The 17,506-nt window shown below is 39.3% G+C and overlaps 2 protein-coding genes across 3 annotated transcripts in view; one reads left to right on the plus strand and one right to left on the minus strand.

The window, feature by feature from the left end:
- Nucleotides 1-1,442: 1,442 nt before the first annotated feature.
- ndufs2 (NADH:ubiquinone oxidoreductase core subunit S2) lies at nt 1,443-9,512 on the plus strand. The gene is made up of 14 exons (XM_060874306.1): nt 1,443-1,593; nt 4,006-4,109; nt 4,317-4,507; nt 4,646-4,766; nt 4,999-5,111; nt 5,748-5,822; nt 5,922-5,999; nt 6,159-6,244; nt 6,345-6,464; nt 6,638-6,767; nt 7,139-7,234; nt 8,016-8,099; nt 8,298-8,355; nt 9,348-9,512. Exons 1-14 carry the CDS (start codon nt 1,490-1,492, stop codon nt 9,383-9,385), a joined length of 1,398 nt encoding a protein of 465 aa, XP_060730289.1. The 5' UTR covers nt 1,443-1,489; the 3' UTR covers nt 9,386-9,512.
- A 997-nt stretch (nt 9,513-10,509) lies between these two features.
- The window catches only part of kirrel1a (kirre like nephrin family adhesion molecule 1a), a 29,136-nt gene continuing 22,139 nt past the window's right edge, over nt 10,510-17,506 (minus strand). The window contains exons 12-15 of one of the 2 annotated variants that reach the window (XM_060874307.1): nt 16,247-16,354; nt 15,945-16,072; nt 15,085-15,198; nt 10,510-14,809 (exon numbers count right to left, since the gene is read on the minus strand). In XM_060874307.1, coding sequence (XP_060730290.1) covers nt 14,207-14,809; nt 15,085-15,198; nt 15,945-16,072; nt 16,247-16,354 — 953 coding nt within the window. In that variant the 3' untranslated portion in view covers nt 10,510-14,206. The remainder of the gene's footprint in view (nt 14,810-15,084; nt 15,199-15,944; nt 16,073-16,246; nt 16,355-17,506) is intronic. The other variant, XM_060874308.1, reaches the window with a different exon arrangement.

Consider the following 17,506-nt stretch of genomic DNA (forward strand, 5'->3'; position numbering starts at 1 on the left):
TTTAATGAAAGCCATAATTGTATATACTTTTTCTGATGGTGCTGTCATGAACATAAATATTTAATGTGCTCACAGAGGCCTGTAGGTCACAAATAACAAACTGACAAAATGTTTGCTTTAGCAGAAGTAGTCACATTTTGTGTTCAAGAAATAATCTTGTGACAAAAAAAAGAGTGACAGTTATGATCTCATAAATAACTATGGAAATCTTCATGCAAAAATGAAAGAATGAAATACAACTTTGAATGAGATATGAACGTGCTTATTACTTTGGGTAATTTAACATCCTGTGTGACTAAATGGTCAGTAATTTAGCGAAAAACTAAACATAGCCATGCTTGCTTGTCAGGAAACTTCAGATTGTGGCTCAGAGCTGTCTAGCCAGAGCCCCTTAGTCTACAGTACTAGTTGATCATAAGCAGCTACGCCTGAGCAATCACAGCAAGAAGCCCAAAAAGCTGTCTGAGTTACTTCTTAGATGAATAATAGGAGAATAAATAACAGGAGAGCGGACATGGCTCAGCAGAGATCAGTGATGTTGTACCTGAGACAACTGCTTATATCTCAATGACCATACATCCTTCTCTGCACTTATGAGATGAGTTTGAGGATGCTATGTGAACAAAGGCTTCTGGAATGTTTTTCATTGAATATGATTTCCTGAATATGATTCAACAGTCCACCTGTTTACACCTAAGGGTAATTTGGACTAGCTAATACACCTTCTGGCATGTTTTTGGAAGTGTCTGGGTTCCTGGATCAGTCCTGAGCTTGTGATACATGCTCTCCTTATGTCCACTTGGGTTTCCTTTAGGTTCTCAATCCCCCCCCATGCCAGTAGACTCTATGTGCGAATGTGTGTGTGTCTGAGTGAGTGTATATATGTGTGTGTCTGTATCATTTGTCATTTAGCAGACATCCTTATCCAGAGTGACTTACAATTTTTACAACTGAGCAATTGAGGGTTAATGGCCTTGCTCAGGGACCCTGCAGTGGCAGCTTGGTGGACCTGGGATTTAAACTCATGACCTTCCGATCTGTAGTCCAACGCCTTAAACACTAGGCTACCACGTCCGACTGTGGTGTGTATGTGTGTGTGTGTGTCACTAGCAGTTGACCTCACTCACTCACTCATTTTCTACCGCTTATACGAACTACCTCGGGTCACGGGGAGCCTGTGCCTGTCTCAGGCGTCATCGGGCATCAAGGCAGGATACACCCTGGACGGAGTGCCAACCCATCGCAGGGCACACACACACACACTCATTCACTCACGCAATCACACACTACAGACAATTTTCCAGAGATGCCAATCAACCTATCCAGGACAAAACGGTTTACTGAATATAAAAGAATGAATACTGACCCCTGTCTTTTGGAGTAATAGAAGTCGGTCATTTATTCGCCAGCCGCTAGGCGGCAGTAGGTGTAGTTGATAAAGGCTCTGTGTGTCTGTGTGTAAACGGTGCCAGTCGGTCGGCCAGCAAAAATGGCTGCGACTATGCTGAGGTCGCTCAAACAACTCGGACGTCCTTCAGCAGCAATTTTAAACAAAAATGTTTTGACACCTGCATGCGCATTGCTTCAGAGAAGGTAAAGCCTTTGTGTAGATTACAAAATGAAATGAACCGCTGGATTTTAAAGGCTGTTTTCTTTAAGAATTGAGCGGTTGTATAAACAAAGTCAATCCCCCTTTAATGTGCATTTGGATGTACAGCTTTTATTTAGACTCGACAGAATTGTTTTGGTTTAACTGTATGTGTGTTATGGCGGTGTGAGGCGGTAAAATATACATCCCACAAAAATATTGTGTCATTCTTTACTCAGTGTTTTTAAATGTCCATTAGTTCATTAGATGTTTGGCTAACTGCTAGCTGCTAACCATAGATATCTATTGCTGCTAACTGCTAGCTGCTAACTTCTAGCTGCTAACTGCTAGCTGCTAGCTGCTAACCATAGATATCTATTGCTGCTAGCTGCTAACTGCTAGCTGCTAACCATAGATATCAATGGCTGCTAACTGCTAGCTGCTAACTGACAGCCTGCTCTCAAATAAGTGCCACACATCATTATCTCAGGTTTCAGTATTTATCATTCAGTAGATGGATTTTTTTTTGCAAAATGTAAACATTGGTAGTGGTTTATCGTGCCCCAAAACACAAACTTGCAGTATTTATATCTGCAATATAAATAGAGTTTTTTTTTTTTGTATAATCAGGTTTGAATTGTTTTCTTCATCAAGTGAGATGACACTCATCAGTAACTAATGAACATCAAACTAATGTAATTGCAGCTTTTCACAGAGAGATAGTTAGTAAATGGTTATATGTTTATGGGTTAATTATTGGTCAGAATATGGTAGTAATAATAATAATAATAATGCAACAGATCTATCTGTATAACCTCGGTCATTTTTGTAATGATACAAATTTTAAAAGCTATATTAGTGTCAGATATTTCATATAGCTGTTTATTATTGTGAAATGTTTGCATGTAATTATTAAAATTAATATAAAAAATATTTTTATTATTACACACACACAGACAGACAGACAGACAGACACACACACACACACGGTGGGTTGAGAAGGTATTCAGACTCCCTTCACTTTTTTTTCAGGTTTGTTTTGTTGCAGCCAGATTTATTTATTTTTTCCATTAATCTACACTCAGTACCCCATAAAGACAAAGCTCAGGTTCCTCCCATTTCTCTTGATCGTTGCTGAGACGTTTCTACACCTCGTTTGGAGTCCATCTGTGGGAGTTTGCCCAACCAGTCCACATGTGCTTTGTGGATCTGGAGAAGGCATTCGACTGTGTTCCTCGTGGTGATCTGTGGGGGGTGCTCTGGGAGTATGGGGTCCGGGGCCTTTTCTAAGGGCTGTCCGGTCCCTATATGACCGGAGCAGGAGTTTGGTTCGCATTGCCAGCAGTACGTCAGACTTGTTCCCGGTGCATGTTGGACTCCGGCAAGGCTGCCCTTTGTCACCGGTCCTGTTCATTATTTATATGGACAGGATCTCTAGGCGCAGTCGGGGGCCGGAGGGAGTCCGGTTTGGGGACCACGGGATTTCGTCTCTGCTTTTTGCAGTTGATGTTGTCCTGTTGGCTTCTTCAAATCAGGACCTTCAGCGTGCACTGGGACGGTTTGCAGCCGAGTGTGAAGCGGCGGGGATGAGAATCAGCACCTCCAAATCCGAGGCCGTATTACCCAGGTTGGTGGACAGCTCCTGCCTCAAGTGGAGGAGTTTAAGTATCTTGGGGTCTTGTTCACGAGTGAGGGAAGGATGGAGCGTGAGATCGACAGGCGGATCGGTGTATCTTCTGCAGTGATGCGGTCGATATACCGGTCTGTTGTGGTGAAGAAAGAGCTGAGCCGCAAGGCGAAGCTCTCTATTTACCAGTTGATCTATGTTCCTACCCTCACCTATGGTCATGAGCTTTGGGTCATGACCGAAAGGACAAGATCCCGGATACAGGCGACCGAAATGAGTTTCCTCCGCAGGGTGGCTGGGTGCTCCCTTAGAGATAGGGTGAGGAGCTCGGTCACTCAGGAGGAGCTCAGAGTAGAGCCGCTGCTCCTCCACATCGAGAGGAGTCAGCTGAGGTGGCTCGGGCATCTGTTCCGAATGCCTCCTGGACGCCTCCCTGGGGACAATGAATATCAGCAAAAAACAGAGCATATTTTAGAAAGTTTTCCTTATTTGAAAATTCCCATTTTTTAATATAAACTAAAGTTGTTTATTTCCCTTTTAGGGGAACAGCTACAACAGACTGAATCAAATATAGCACAAACTTTTCTTAATGCACAAAACCAAAACTCTGCTGATGTATTGCATGATTTAGTAGAAAGAATCTTTTTCTTAGCATTGGTACAGTTAGTGTGAGGTTTCTGATGTAATTATCCAATTGAAAGAATGACTGCATGTTTATATTCCAGTATTTATATCTGGGTTGTTAAAGCTTCACCATGGACACAGACAGATTTACGTTGGTTCTTTGTAGGCAGAAGCAATGGCAGCCAGATGTGGAGTGGGCTGAGCAGTATGCGGGTGCAGTTATGTTCCCCAGTGCTGTCACCAAGAATTGGGCTCCACCACCATGGAACGGTTTGTCCACTTTTCATTTCTGACTCTCACTTCATGGTAATGGTAAACATATTTGAGTGCCATGTTGTTAAACACTGGTGCTTTTTACCAAGCAAGGAACTATTTTAACTGATCTTGGGAATCTAAGTAGTACTTCTTAATGTTTGCCCACTAGTGGAAGAGGTCAGGTTTGTTTCAGGTAAACAAAGCGTCCGTATGTCTTCACAGACAAAGACCCTCCAGCTGAGAAGGATGTGTCAAACCTCACTATAAACTTCGGGCCTCAGCACCCTGCAGCCCATGGCGTGCTGCGTCTGGTGATGGAACTGAGCGGTGAGTCTGTGAAGAAGTGTGACCCTCATGTGGGTCTGCTGCATCGTGGCACAGAGAAGCTCATTGAGTACAAGACCTACCTGCAGGTACAGTAGCCTAGCTTTAAAGATAAGGATGTTTGTTTAATATGATCATCATCATCAGCATCATCATCATTATGAAACTGGGTGGTTGTGATGGTGATTTTCTTCATGGTGAGAGTTCTTATTCCGTTCCTTCTATAGGCCCTCCCATACTTTGACCGACTGGACTATGTGTCTATGATGTGCAATGAACAAGCCTATGCTTTGGCAGTGGAAAAGCTGCTGAATATCCAGGCTCCAATTCGTGCTCAGTGGATTAGAGGTAAGGGGCAACTTAATGCCCTAAATGCAATTTACCTAGATTATGAACCTACCAACATTTCATTACTGTAACCCACCTAAATGAGTCCACTTTACTTAGGCTTGTTTAATTTAGTGTATCATGTAATCTACTTCAGGGTTCCTAGATAGACAATATTACAATAAAGTACATTTCTTATGAACCATCTTGTGTGGATATTAGTATTTATTTACTAATTTCTCTCTGCCCACAGTGCTGTTCGGAGAGATGACTCGTATTTTGAATCACATCATGGGCATCACTACACACGCCTTGGATATTGGTGCCATGACCCCTTTCTTCTGGATGTTTGAAGAGAGAGAGAAGGTGAGAGGAATTGATGATTTGTTCATCAGGTCATGCAAGCAATTTTAGCATGGATCTGTGATTTTAGTTTTGGTTAAGAGAGATTTTTTATTTTTATTTTGTGGTTCACTGGTATAAATGAGACAGCAGTGATTTTACAACCAGTACAGATGTGTAACTAATGTTTTTAGGGAAAACCTACAAAGTGGCACTGATGTCTTTACCAAAAATGTTCAACATTGGTGTGCATGGTCCTTGTCTTATGATCATGTAGACTTCATGACTTAATGTGCACAACATGGTGACCATAAAACGTGCAGAGCCAAAGTGCGAAGAGACGTAAATTACAGCATCACATTTTGTGATTCAGAAAAGCTTAATTCACTAGACCGACTACATTAGAGTAGATATAGTACTTCCTTTATGAACGCTTAGCTGCACACTTGTCACTTGTGATGAACTTGTAAGAGTTATGAGCAGGTTGCATTTCCAAAATAAAAATGTTGTGGTTGTTTTGCATAGCTTGCCAGCAGCTTCAGTTCTGTGCATGTCTGACTTGTGGGTTGGGTTAAATAATGGATCGTTGGATTTTTATTGAAAACTGACCGCAGTTCTAGCATTTCCTGCCTGTTCCCATTGTTTCTGCCCTTCTTTCAGATGTTTGAGTTCTATGAGAGGGTGTCTGGAGCCAGAATGCATGCTGCTTATGTCAGACCTGGAGGAGTTCATCAGGTCAGTTGACTGGAATTGAAAAAACCTTTTAATTTCTTATTGAAAACCAAACTGAGTAGACAACTGGAAAGCTGAACTGAATCCAGGTGTATGTTGTAGGATTTGCCCCTGGGACTCATGGACGATATTTATGAATGGTGTAAGAACTTCTCAATACGCATTGATGAAGTAGAGGAGGTAAGAGTATGAACGAGCGTTACAGATAGTTGCTCTTTTAGTCGATTGGCTGTTGTCTTGTAGATTCAGATGTTGGTGGCTTGTAAATCTGTCTCACTCTGAAGACTTTTAGAGTTAAGTTTTTTGAGGATGATGTTAATATCAATGAAACATTTGTAGATGTTGACGAACAACCGCATCTGGAAGAACAGAACTGTTAATATTGGGGTCATTGGAGCAGAAGATGCACTCAACTATGGCTTCAGGTACCAAATACAGACAGTGTTTAGTTTTTGTATTTTTTAACTATACACTTATGGTTGATCATTATAGTTTATCATGTATATGTTCTTCTCCCTTTCTCAGCGGAGTGATGTTGAGGGGCTCTGGTATTATGTGGGATTTAAGGAAATCTCAGCCCTATGACAAATATGATGAGGTGGACTTTGATGTGCCTGTTGGAAGTAACGGGGACTGCTATGACAGGTAAACACTAAAAGCTCACATGTAAAATTAAGGCTGAGAATGTTTTAAATGTGAGAATGTTTTAAGTGCTAAATTGTTTTTAATTTGACTTTAAATGTGAAAGCCTTATCACACATACAGGGTAATTTCGTAACAGACGGGAATATGAACAGGATAATATTTGCTGCACACAGGTATCTATGTCGTGTGGAGGAAATGAGGCAATCTTTAAGGATCATGCATCAGTGTCTTAACAAGATGCCCGAGGGAGAGATCAAGGTGGATGATGCAAAAGTCGCACCACCAAAGAGATCCGAGATGAAGGTGGGATGTGTGTGTGTATTTGTGTAAAAATTTGTGTACTATATAGGGTTTATGCAATATACATAAGTATTAAATTAATATGAAGTACAGAAGTAATGTGAGGCATGTGCATTACATTTCTTATAAACAAGGGTCAGGTTACGTCAATAGATCTCCTGCCTGCTTTATTTACTCTTATACCTATACTCTAATAAATATACATATCTGAAGTAAATTCCTTCAAGCTGGTGGAAAATAATTTTTGTGCTTAAAAATCTAGTTCAAAATGTTGGCCAAGAGAGACTGTGGATTTAATCACATTTTGACCATATGTAAGTGTTAACTAAATTTCTGTAAATAGTTTTTAATTTCTCCGGCATATTTCTCTGTAGATGTCTATGGAATCCCTAATCCATCATTTCAAGCTGTACACAGAAGGCTACCAGGTTCCACCAGGAGCCACATATACAGCTGTTGAAGCACCAAAGGTAAATCCCTGTACTGTAAAATCCTTAGCTAGAAGCAAAGGCATCAAACCGGTGTGGAGAGGTGCACTATTAGTAAACATTGTACATACTTATAAATGAATCATTATATAGCATAATTAAGATCATATAATACAAGATCATCTTTCACAGCCTCAAGGATGGATTAAAGATAAAGTCTGTGCTTCACTGTAGGGAACAGGATAAAATGTAATGTATGGGTTTCGGGCTGGGGGGGGGGCTTAGATAAGCGAAGGCAAGAAGCAACATGACAAATGTATTTAACCACAAGTAAAGCACCCCAAAGGGTGTGGGGGTATTTGCGCGTCGTCTTAAAAAGATAATTGATCCTTATTACAATTGATCAAAATGCACATATATTTTCTTTCTTTCAGCTGTAATGTAGAGAGAAATGAAATGTATAATCAGTTCAAACTCCTATATACAGTATTTAAGCATGTTTAAATATGCATTTCATGCTTGAATTCATTTTTGAAATAATTACGTACATTTTAATGCTGCATCAGTGGCTTGCAGAACACACTTAAAAACCAAATGACTAATGATCATGATGATGGTAAGGATGATTAAAATTAATGAATGTATTTTTTCATATAAAAATTTGGGGTTCTAGTTTTAAAAATGTGCTACTAAACATTTATACTGTGTTTTTTTTAACAACATTTATCTTTGGAATCTTGTTATGGAGGTCCCTGTCTGTGTATTGAGAGACACAATATTTGGTATAACTGGTATAACTAAAGTTGTTGCTGTTTCTCCATAGGGAGAGTTTGGAGTTTATTTGGTTTCCGATGGCTCCAGCAGACCCTACCGCTGCAAGATCAAAGCTCCAGGCTTTGCTCACTTGGTAAACAGATTCTCTTATTCGAGACAGCAAACACTGATGCTCACTGTGTAAATGATAATTGATGATAAGAGCCAAAATATATAATTTACAATACGGCACATTTAGCATTAGGGTCCTAATATTGCTGTATTGCTTAGTCATGTTTATTCGACAGTATGCTTACTGTTCTTTAATGCCTGAACTTTCTTTTTATTACAGGCTGGTTTGGACAAAATGTCAAAAGGACACATGCTTGCTGATGTGGTGGCCATCATTGGTAAAATGATTTTTATATATATATAACTAAACTTTTTTTTTTTTTTTTTTTTTTTTTTTAAAACAACAAAACAGTGAATTGTTTGTGGAGTATTCACTAGTATTCATTAGTACTCACTGTTGATGATCTGAAGACCTTCTGACAGAAATCAGATCATTTAGAATTTGAGTGACCTTGGGACCACTATTCAGTTTATGCATTGATTCAGACTTGAAAGCCTTCTCTAAGTAGCTCTGGATAAAGGCATCTGGCAAATGCTGTAAATGTGTGTGTCTAGATTAGAGGCCCTCGAGCTCCCACTGTCGCCTAGTACAACATGCAGCTGAGTGTTAAGTTCTTCAAGGATTTTTATAGCTGTTTATTATTATGAAATATATACATGTGTATGTTATTCTTTTTTATTATTACACACACACACAGTGGGTTGAGAAGGTATTCAGACCCCCTGCACTTTTTTCAGGTTTGTTTTTTATGCAGCCAGATTTTTTTTTTTAAATTAATCTACACTCAGTACCCCATAAAGACAAAGTGAAAACAGAATTCTATAGAAATCTGTAAATTTATTATATATATATATATATATATATATATATATATATATATATATATATATATATATATATATATATATATATATATTAATTATTAAGTATTCAGATATATATTAAATAAGTATTCAAAGTATTAAGTATTCAAATATATATTAAGTATTCAGACCCTTTGCAACAACACTTGAAATTTAGCTCAGGTTCCTCCCATTTCTCTTCATCATTGCTGAGACGTTTCTACACCTCGATTGGAGTCTATCTGTGGTCAATGAAATTAATTGGACATGATTTGGAAAGACACACACCTCTCTATAGAAGGCTTCACTGCTGACAATGAATATCAGCAAAAAAGCAGAGCATATTTTAGGAAGTTTTCATTATTTAAAAATTCCAATTTTTTTAATACAACACTGGCTGAACTAAAGTTGTTTATTTCCCTTTTAGGAACTCAGGACATTGTGTTTGGTGAGGTGGACCGTTAAAGAAGAACAATGCCTGTTTTGTGTAAATCTGTTTTGTCTTCAAAATTCACTCTAGTGATGTTATGAGGGACAACTTCAATCAAACCTCTCCATGTATAAAAACCTAATAAACTGAATAAATATTTTATGTCTGTGCCTGGTGCTGTTTCTACTTCCTGTATAGTTGGGTCCTGAAGAGGACGGATGTGTTTTGCTGATGTGGGGATGTGGTTGATTGGTAGTACGATACTTCTAGTTCATATTCAGCTAATATTTTCCTTGCTTAAAAAAGTTTCAGATAAGCAAAGAAAGAAATCTGGCATGATTAAGTTACCTTATATCCATGTCGCTCACGGTCCTGTTACAATGGAGATATTTGAGGCAAGATCCAATAGCAAACACACTTGGGAAGGGTAATGTATAAAATGCGAGGCACAGGCAGTACTAACTTTCAATTTTTATGACAGTAAAAAACACGAACAGCAAAAACTTTATTTCAGTTCTGTCAGCAGGAGAAAAAATCTGAATGTGTCTGAAGTAAATATTATCCGTCAGTGCATTGCATTTCACTGTGCTGTTCTCTTTATGTGAAAGACTATACACAACCTATAATGCTTTTCTTTAGTGACCTACAGGAAAACTCTGCTCTTATGCCACTTTATAGCTTCAGTGACATCAGGAGGTGTAGTTAAGAACTACAAGTGAACTTTGCGATGGACTTTAATATAATTCCCCAGATGTTTGATCAGCCGTAAAGACCTACATGTGGGCTGTGGCTGTAATCACCAATCAATAATGAGGCTTGTTCCTTTATACTATTACAACAGCCGTTGGAGACGGTGTACACTCAAGATACTTGTGAAACGTGCAGTGTGTAGAAAGGCCTTGTTACAGCCACACTGCAGTAAAATTCATGACTGTGACGGCATTTCAGTGTATATTTAGGGGGCAAAATTTATGGCTTACAAAAGTTCCAAAATTTAACTTCACAATAGTTCTTTTATCACTAGTCTGCTGGAGTAAAAATAAATACTACTAATAAAAAGGTCAGTGGCAAAAAAAAAAAGAGTACACCATAAATATGCTCAATATATGGTGATCCAAGATCCTTTCAAAATTTGACCACAGATATAAAACAACATACGTTCTTATAAAAACAGTGCTTTTATTTGATATACTGTGAAAAAATAATTACATAACATTTTTAAAAAAATATTGGAAAAAAAGATAATGAAATAAAAAAATGAAAATTCATTAACTTCTGTTGTATATCTGTAGAATGCTTCAACTATGAAGAACAGTACAGTAAGGGCAACATTTGCTTTCTAAGACACAAGTATACAGGATACAGTCCTACCAGCAGAATAAAAGTATTGGAGCAGGAACTTTAGGGAAGTAAAGGATTACATAAAGATATTTGTACACAAAGAGATACACGCACACACACACGCACACACACACTCATTTCATTCTCCTCCAGCCTTAAATTGGCATATAAAGTGTTGGATTATAAAAATCATGTTTTCCTAAGGCCACTCTTTTTTTTTTTTTTAAATCAACACATATTCATATATTCCTCTTTTTGTCCTCATACGGCTTCAGTACTTCAGAGAAGGAAGTTGTAGGAAGGTCATGTCCTCAAATATAGTTTAGGCCACACCTCCCAGACACTTCTTTTTCTGTCAACCGCTCAAAGTAACCAAATATACCGTAAAGACATACTAATGGGCAACACAGGCAGGTATAAAGGTGCGATCAGTTGGTGATGAGCATCTCAGTCTGCTGAATGCTCTTTAGCACCACACTGGACTCCAGCCAAGTATAACCAACACAGCTCATTATTAAGTTTTTTTAGTTTGTGTGTTTTTGTAACAACAGGTCATAAAATCTTTAAAAATCCATTTTTGAACATTAGTCCTTCTGCCAATTTTCCCTTTGCACGGTTGAATGTATTAATACTGCATTTAAAGAGTGCATCACACTGAATGATATAAAATAATACTTGAAAGAGGAGTAACACGTGGGAAAGTATTTACAAGACTCCTTCCATCGAAAGGCATCGAAACTCAGATGACGACGACCCCAGACAGAACCTGTACCGCTGTTCCATGATGGAGAAGCATTACGAGACGGATTGTCTTCATCTTCACCCTTGACATGATCGTGATGATTTTATCCTTCAAAACCTGTATGGTTTATGGTTTCTTGTCCATAGTCCAATCCAGACTTTTTTTTTTACAGGTCGATAAAAAGGTTCCTCCAAAGTAGATGTCTGTGTTTGGCACAAGTAGCAGTGTGTCTTTGTTATATTGAGTGTGTGGGAACAGTCCCCAATGTATTAGATATTGATTAACTTATATATAAACATTCTGTTCTCCGTGACAGAAACTGTGAACCCAAAACCGTCGAGAAATCCGTCCAAGACCCGACAATGTTATCGTGCTCCACTCGGTTTGTTATGTCTTATAATAAGGTGACGGCATAGCAGCCTGATCTAAGATCAGTATGTGTACCAGTAAGGCTGGGTCATACATTTTATAATCTTTTGTAGTCCCAGATCCTTCAAAACACCCTTTTTTTTTGTCACCATTATTAAAGAGAGTCCAAAAACAACAAACACGGACAAATCTGCATATTTCCTTGTTTGTTGAGGTGAATATCACCTAAATAAAGAATGACACTCTTAACGATGAACCTTTGGTCCACAATTCTTTACAGAAATATGAGAGGCAAAAAATAATTCTGTATTTTGGGAATAGTCAAAACACTCTAGCCTAGTGTGCAAACGAGAGATTACAGGTAGATTATAAGGGGAATAATTCTATGCTAGAATACTGGAATGCAGTGCAAACAATGACCCCACTACAAAGCACCATGAAAACGAGTGAGGGATTCAGACATAAACGCAGCTATACTGTATGTGCTCCAAGATCAACGACTCACCATGTTAAAACACTTTGAAAAATATATATGGTTTACTATTTTGTCTCCATGCGCATCCCACTACATACTCCAAGGTCGGCTTGCCCCATTATGAAAAGGAAAGGAACGAGTGAGACAGAGAGAAAGAGAGAAAGAGAGAGAGAATGGGTAAAAGAAAGAAAAAAATGTCATCGGCCATGGCTGATGGCTTCCTGAACTGGTCTCTTTTCCTTCCTCATTAATCTATCTTCAGATCAACTACTATGTTCCAAAGTGCTTTACTTCAGTGACATGAGTTGAAACTTCGTTGATGAGAAAGAAAGCATTCTGCCAAAAAACAACTTAACTAAAATGTAATTGGACCATAGCTTGTTGTCTTTGTTCCTGTAACAGTTCTAAATGATAAGGTTTGTAGCCCACTTCATGAGGTAGCTTAGCAATCTAGAATACCGACTAGATACTAATTAACAGGTAAAGCAGGTAAGTGTAAAGACTTTTCATCACTTAGGTTCCAACTGATCTCGCTCACTTTGTAGGGGTGTAACGGCACGCGGAACTCAAATCTGATAGTTTTCGTTACGAAGGTGTCTCGGTGCAAAATGTCATCAATACAGCAAAAAGAAGCAAAGGCTGAATGTGTGTCTTAAGTTTGTGTTTTCCTTTGATTAAAACGCGACTGTTATAAAAAGTACAAAAACTCAAATGTGACAATGACGGTGTTCGTGTGATCCATTCAGACACTTAGCAGCATAGAACAAAACAAAAGCTGTGCCTGAGGAGGGAATGAATATAAAGTAGTAAATGTCTAATTATTACATTAGAATTCTAACATGAGCTCTGTGGCCAAATATTTGCTGCCATGATGCTTAAGGGTATTTCTCTGAAAGTGTTTTTATGTTTAATGTTTAAATTCTGCTGTTGGATAGTTACACACTGTGTCATGCTGATCTCTGTAGCGTGTAACCTGTTTTTGAATCCTGCCTTCTCCGTCTCCAAGCTATAACGAAACTAAATCAGACGTGAGAGACGTGTGTGGTGCTTTCAGAGTTTGAAATCACTGTAAATCTGTACACCTGAAATTGTAGGAATTTTCCAGTCCCTGTTTGTTAACACTAAAATGTTAGATCTTGGAAAAAAAAGCATGCTGATTTGAGATAAAGAGGAAGCTATTTTTTTTATTAATAAGGAGGTGTGTCGGACTAAATAAAATAAGCGTTATTTAATGATCAAATAGCATACTTCATGTTTCAGCCTGTTTGAATGAAAAGCTTCATATTGAATGTGATTTGCGTATCGTTACACCCCTAATGCTTTGGTAGCCAAGGATATATGGTCATATAGTGCTGTGCTTAGTTTGGTGCTTTGCTCATGGCTGGATGTGAGGAACTAATAAAAGTCTGCAAGGCTGTTTCAGGAATCATAATTGAACCACTGTGAGTCTACTGTAGATGTAATCTCTGTTATATTGCTTTCGTATATGATGCTTTGTAAAGGTGTGGAGACGAGTTGAAGAAGCCATTAACAACATTTCATATAAAAGTCTTCCATGACCAACAGTCCTACAGACAAACACAGAAGCTTCCTTCAGTTCTTTTGTGGTCGTGCTAACTCCAAGATATTCACACCTATACAAGTCAGTGTTTCGAAGAGTTTAGATCCTTCATGAATGCTACGTTTATCATTGATTGTGACTTTTGCCAACAGCTCCTTGAGCTGAGGAAATAAGCAGAAAAAAAGCTGAAAAGAGAATTCCCTCACCTCTCGATTTCCCTCCCACTCTTTCTACTGTGCTTTCTGATCTGATTCCCATCGCTCATTTTCACTTTCTTTACAACTTCCTCCTGTGTGTGTTTGTGTCTGTGGTCAAGTGTGTCTGATGAAGTGTAGAAGAGCAGCGCAGTGTGACATTTCGCTCCTCCTTCACACATGGGTCTGCATCCTCTGTGTGTGTCGGTGGGAATAGTCAGAATGCTGCGAGGTGTAGGAAAAGCGCGTGGAACTACCGTACTTCCCGAGTCCGCTGTCCGGGGTGGCGGCAGTGCCTCCAACACTTACGCTTGGTCCCACGCTATACATCTCGTACGCTGCTCCGCTTTCTAATGGAGCGAGGCTGGGAGGAGCAAAGCCGAGACGATATGTGGGGTAGTGCGATGGGTAGCTGTAGTTCTCATATGGTAACTGTGGAGAATCTAGGAGACTGCATTCAGCTGGAAAGTCGCCTGTCTGAGGCCCGGAGCTGGGCGGAGGCTGCTGAGACTGACTTGGTCTGCTGAAGGTGTTGAACTGGGCATAGCTGAGTCTGGAAGGAGGTCGAGGGTCGTAGCAGCCGGCTCGTGAGCCAGGAGCCAAGCTGCTTGGTGTTCCAGGACCCGCTGTAGCTCCCGTGCCCGAGCTACCACCAACAGCTGCAGAAGCGCCTGGTGCAGTAGAGGTCCGATAGTCAGAGTAGTGCATGGAGCGGGACGCAGGACGACCTTCATCATGGGTGGAGGCTCGCACGTTGTAATAGCCGTTTGTTGGGTCCTGTCAGGAAAAAAATAATCATTGAGTGTGCAGAGTAGTAACACAATTTTTGAGTGTACATACGCAAATCTTAAAAGTTAGCATCCCCAATCACTTTCGATGTCAACTTTTTTTTTGCTGCTCTTATTACTTATTTTGGGAACAGTGATGGTGCTCATACAACATCACTGATAAACATGAACATATGCTGCACTGAAGGAGTGTATGAGAGTGTGAGCTTGCCTTTGTGTGTGTGCATGTGAGTGTGTGTGTATGTGTGTGTGTGTCTCACTCACCTTGATGTCATAGTCCTGACGTGTGTCCAAGGTGTCGCTGCGTAGGTCTGGTTTGATATCAATGTCATCTTTAAAAGGCTGAGAGGAGGGAGAAAGGGTCACAGAGGGCAAAAACTAAACAATAAACGACAAACCAACCAAGAGGGGGGCAGAAGCAAAACAAAAAAAGTGGGTTAAGAAAAAGAGGAGGACGTAGATAAAACAGGAGGAGAGGGAGGTTGAGAAAGAAAAGAGGATTACATTCAGTTTTTGGAGTAATACTGCAGATAAAATACAGGGAGTAAAAGATGTTTTGACTGTTTAATGAGCGTGTGTGTGTGTGTGTGGGTGTGGGTGTGGGTGTGTGTGTGGGTGTGTGTGTATGTGTGTGTGAGGTTTCAAGATGACCTGTTAACTGTCAAAAACATAAATAACAGTTATGTGCATTGGCTGAGTTTTGAAGCAACATGATGGCCAAAGGTTTTATGGTACACTTAGTTAGTGCTTAGAAGCAGGAATGTTGAGCTGGTATTAAAAAAAGCACTGTGACCACAAATCACATTTACAATGCATAATTACAAGCCTGCCAGAGAAATCTAAAGAAACCAGAGAAGTTATACGAAAAGCAGAACGTCACAAATTCATCTTTTCATCTGGTAATATAGACAGTCTGTTAAATAGCTTTAACACTTGTAGCTGTTCCACAGTGCACCAACCATGCTGTGGGCAAAGCACTCATAACCTGAACATGCCACAAACCTCCTCGAAGATGGCTGCGTCAGGTAAAAAGCTTTCATGCTTGCTATTAAATAATACTCGAATGCAAATTTTCTATTTAAATACTAAAGACTGGCTTGCATGTTTAAAAAATAGCGACTCACCGAGTACATAGCCTTGACCATGCGGCTTGCTGTGGAGACGCTGGCTGAGTCTTCCTCTAAGCTGTGGGTTTCTTTGTTTATTGTCTCCACCTTGATGTCTGGCTTACCGAGCGTGACCCCTCGGCGACCTGGGAACAATAAAGATACACAATTTTGTACTTTTTTATAGCTGTCTTGAAGGTCAACATAATTGTGGATCTGCATTGCGACTGTCGTAGGAGAAATGGATAAGTGCACACTTTCTGTGCAGTGAATAATAATTTTATTATTGTGTGTGTACAACTGTGTGTGTGTTTTCTTACTTCCTTTGCGTTGACGATATAAGAAGAGGAATAACGCCAGCAGACAGAGCACTAGCAGAATGGAGCAGAGTACAGTGCTGCCAGCAATGATACCAACTGGAACAATTTCTATGTGAGAGAAATGAGAGGTTTAAGTTCAACAGCTACAAGAAACCAGGAACTGAATAAGTGTTTCATACTGCGCTACTGAACACAGAGGGTTTTATTTTAATATTTAAACAAAATATCCAACCATGATGCTATATTAAAGTTGGTAGAGCAACATTTGTCAAAATCAAAAATAGCCTTTGGTATTAATAATTCATTGATAATTAAGTATTTATTATAAATGATCATGGCATTGCCTCCACTGAAACAGTAACAGCATCACAGCTAAAGGCTGAAATATCAGTTTTTATAAATCAATGTCTGAACTTTTACTATACAATTCTAAACATTTCGATTCTAGTGGGCAGTTGGTGGCTCAAGTGGTTAAGGCTCGGGGTTGTTGATCGGAGGATCAGGGTTCAAGCCACCTCACTTCCATACTGCCACTGTTGGGCCCTCAAAGCAAGTCCCTTAACCCTCTCTGCTCCAGGGGAGCTGTATCATGGCTGACCCTGTTATCTGACCCCAACCTCCAAAGATGGGATATGTGAAGAAAGAATTTCACTGTGCTGTAATGTATATGTTATAAAAAATAAAGGTACTTCTGTCTGTACTTTGTTCCACTAGGTGGCACACTATATCTTACCTCAGAGAAGGAAGGTAAATCTAACAATGCCCTGCTAAGCACGCGGTCAGCGCTAAACAGTGTTACAGAATGTATTATTTAATTGTTAAAAACATAAAGTACGGCATGTAGTGAAATTATTTTAAGATTGTCTGCAGCATAAAAATACAATAAAACAGAATAAAAAAGAAAATGATAAAAGAATAAAAATAGAATAATATATAATTACAATAAAAAATAGAAATAAAATGATCTGGCTGAAGTGTCAGTGTTGCGTGGAGAAGTCCAGGAAAAATCCAAATCCGAGTTACCCGAAGTATTCTTAAACAATAAACAGACTGGTAGATATGACCAAAATTGTGTTTCTTTTTTATATACGATCTAGATTTATATTTAATTTAAATTGAAATCTCATGATTTCCACAACTTTTCCTTTATGACACTGTGTACACTTTACTGACAGAAAGTGAACTCTCTCTCCTCACTCACTCACTCATTTTCTACCGCTTATCCGAACTACCTCGGGTCACGGGGAGCCTGTGCCTATC

Source organism: Tachysurus vachellii, chromosome 7 (genome assembly GCF_030014155.1).
Source record: "Tachysurus vachellii isolate PV-2020 chromosome 7, HZAU_Pvac_v1, whole genome shotgun sequence".
NCBI classification, from domain to species: domain Eukaryota; kingdom Metazoa; phylum Chordata; class Actinopteri; order Siluriformes; family Bagridae; genus Tachysurus; species Tachysurus vachellii.

What these genes read in the sequence shown, in the direction of transcription:
- ndufs2 (XM_060874306.1), top strand. Translation starts at nt 1,490, where the DNA reads ATGGCTGCGACTATGCTGAGGTCGCTCAAACAACTCGGACGTCCTTCA. An exon ending in TGTTTGAAGAGAGAGAGAAG is followed by an intron (nt 5,112 to 5,747) that starts GTGAGAGGAATT and finishes CCCTTCTTTCAG; the next exon opens with ATGTTTGAGTTCTATGAGAG. An exon ending in GCACTCAACTATGGCTTCAG is followed by an intron (nt 6,245 to 6,344) that starts GTACCAAATACA and finishes TCCCTTTCTCAG; the next exon opens with CGGAGTGATGTTGAGGGGCT.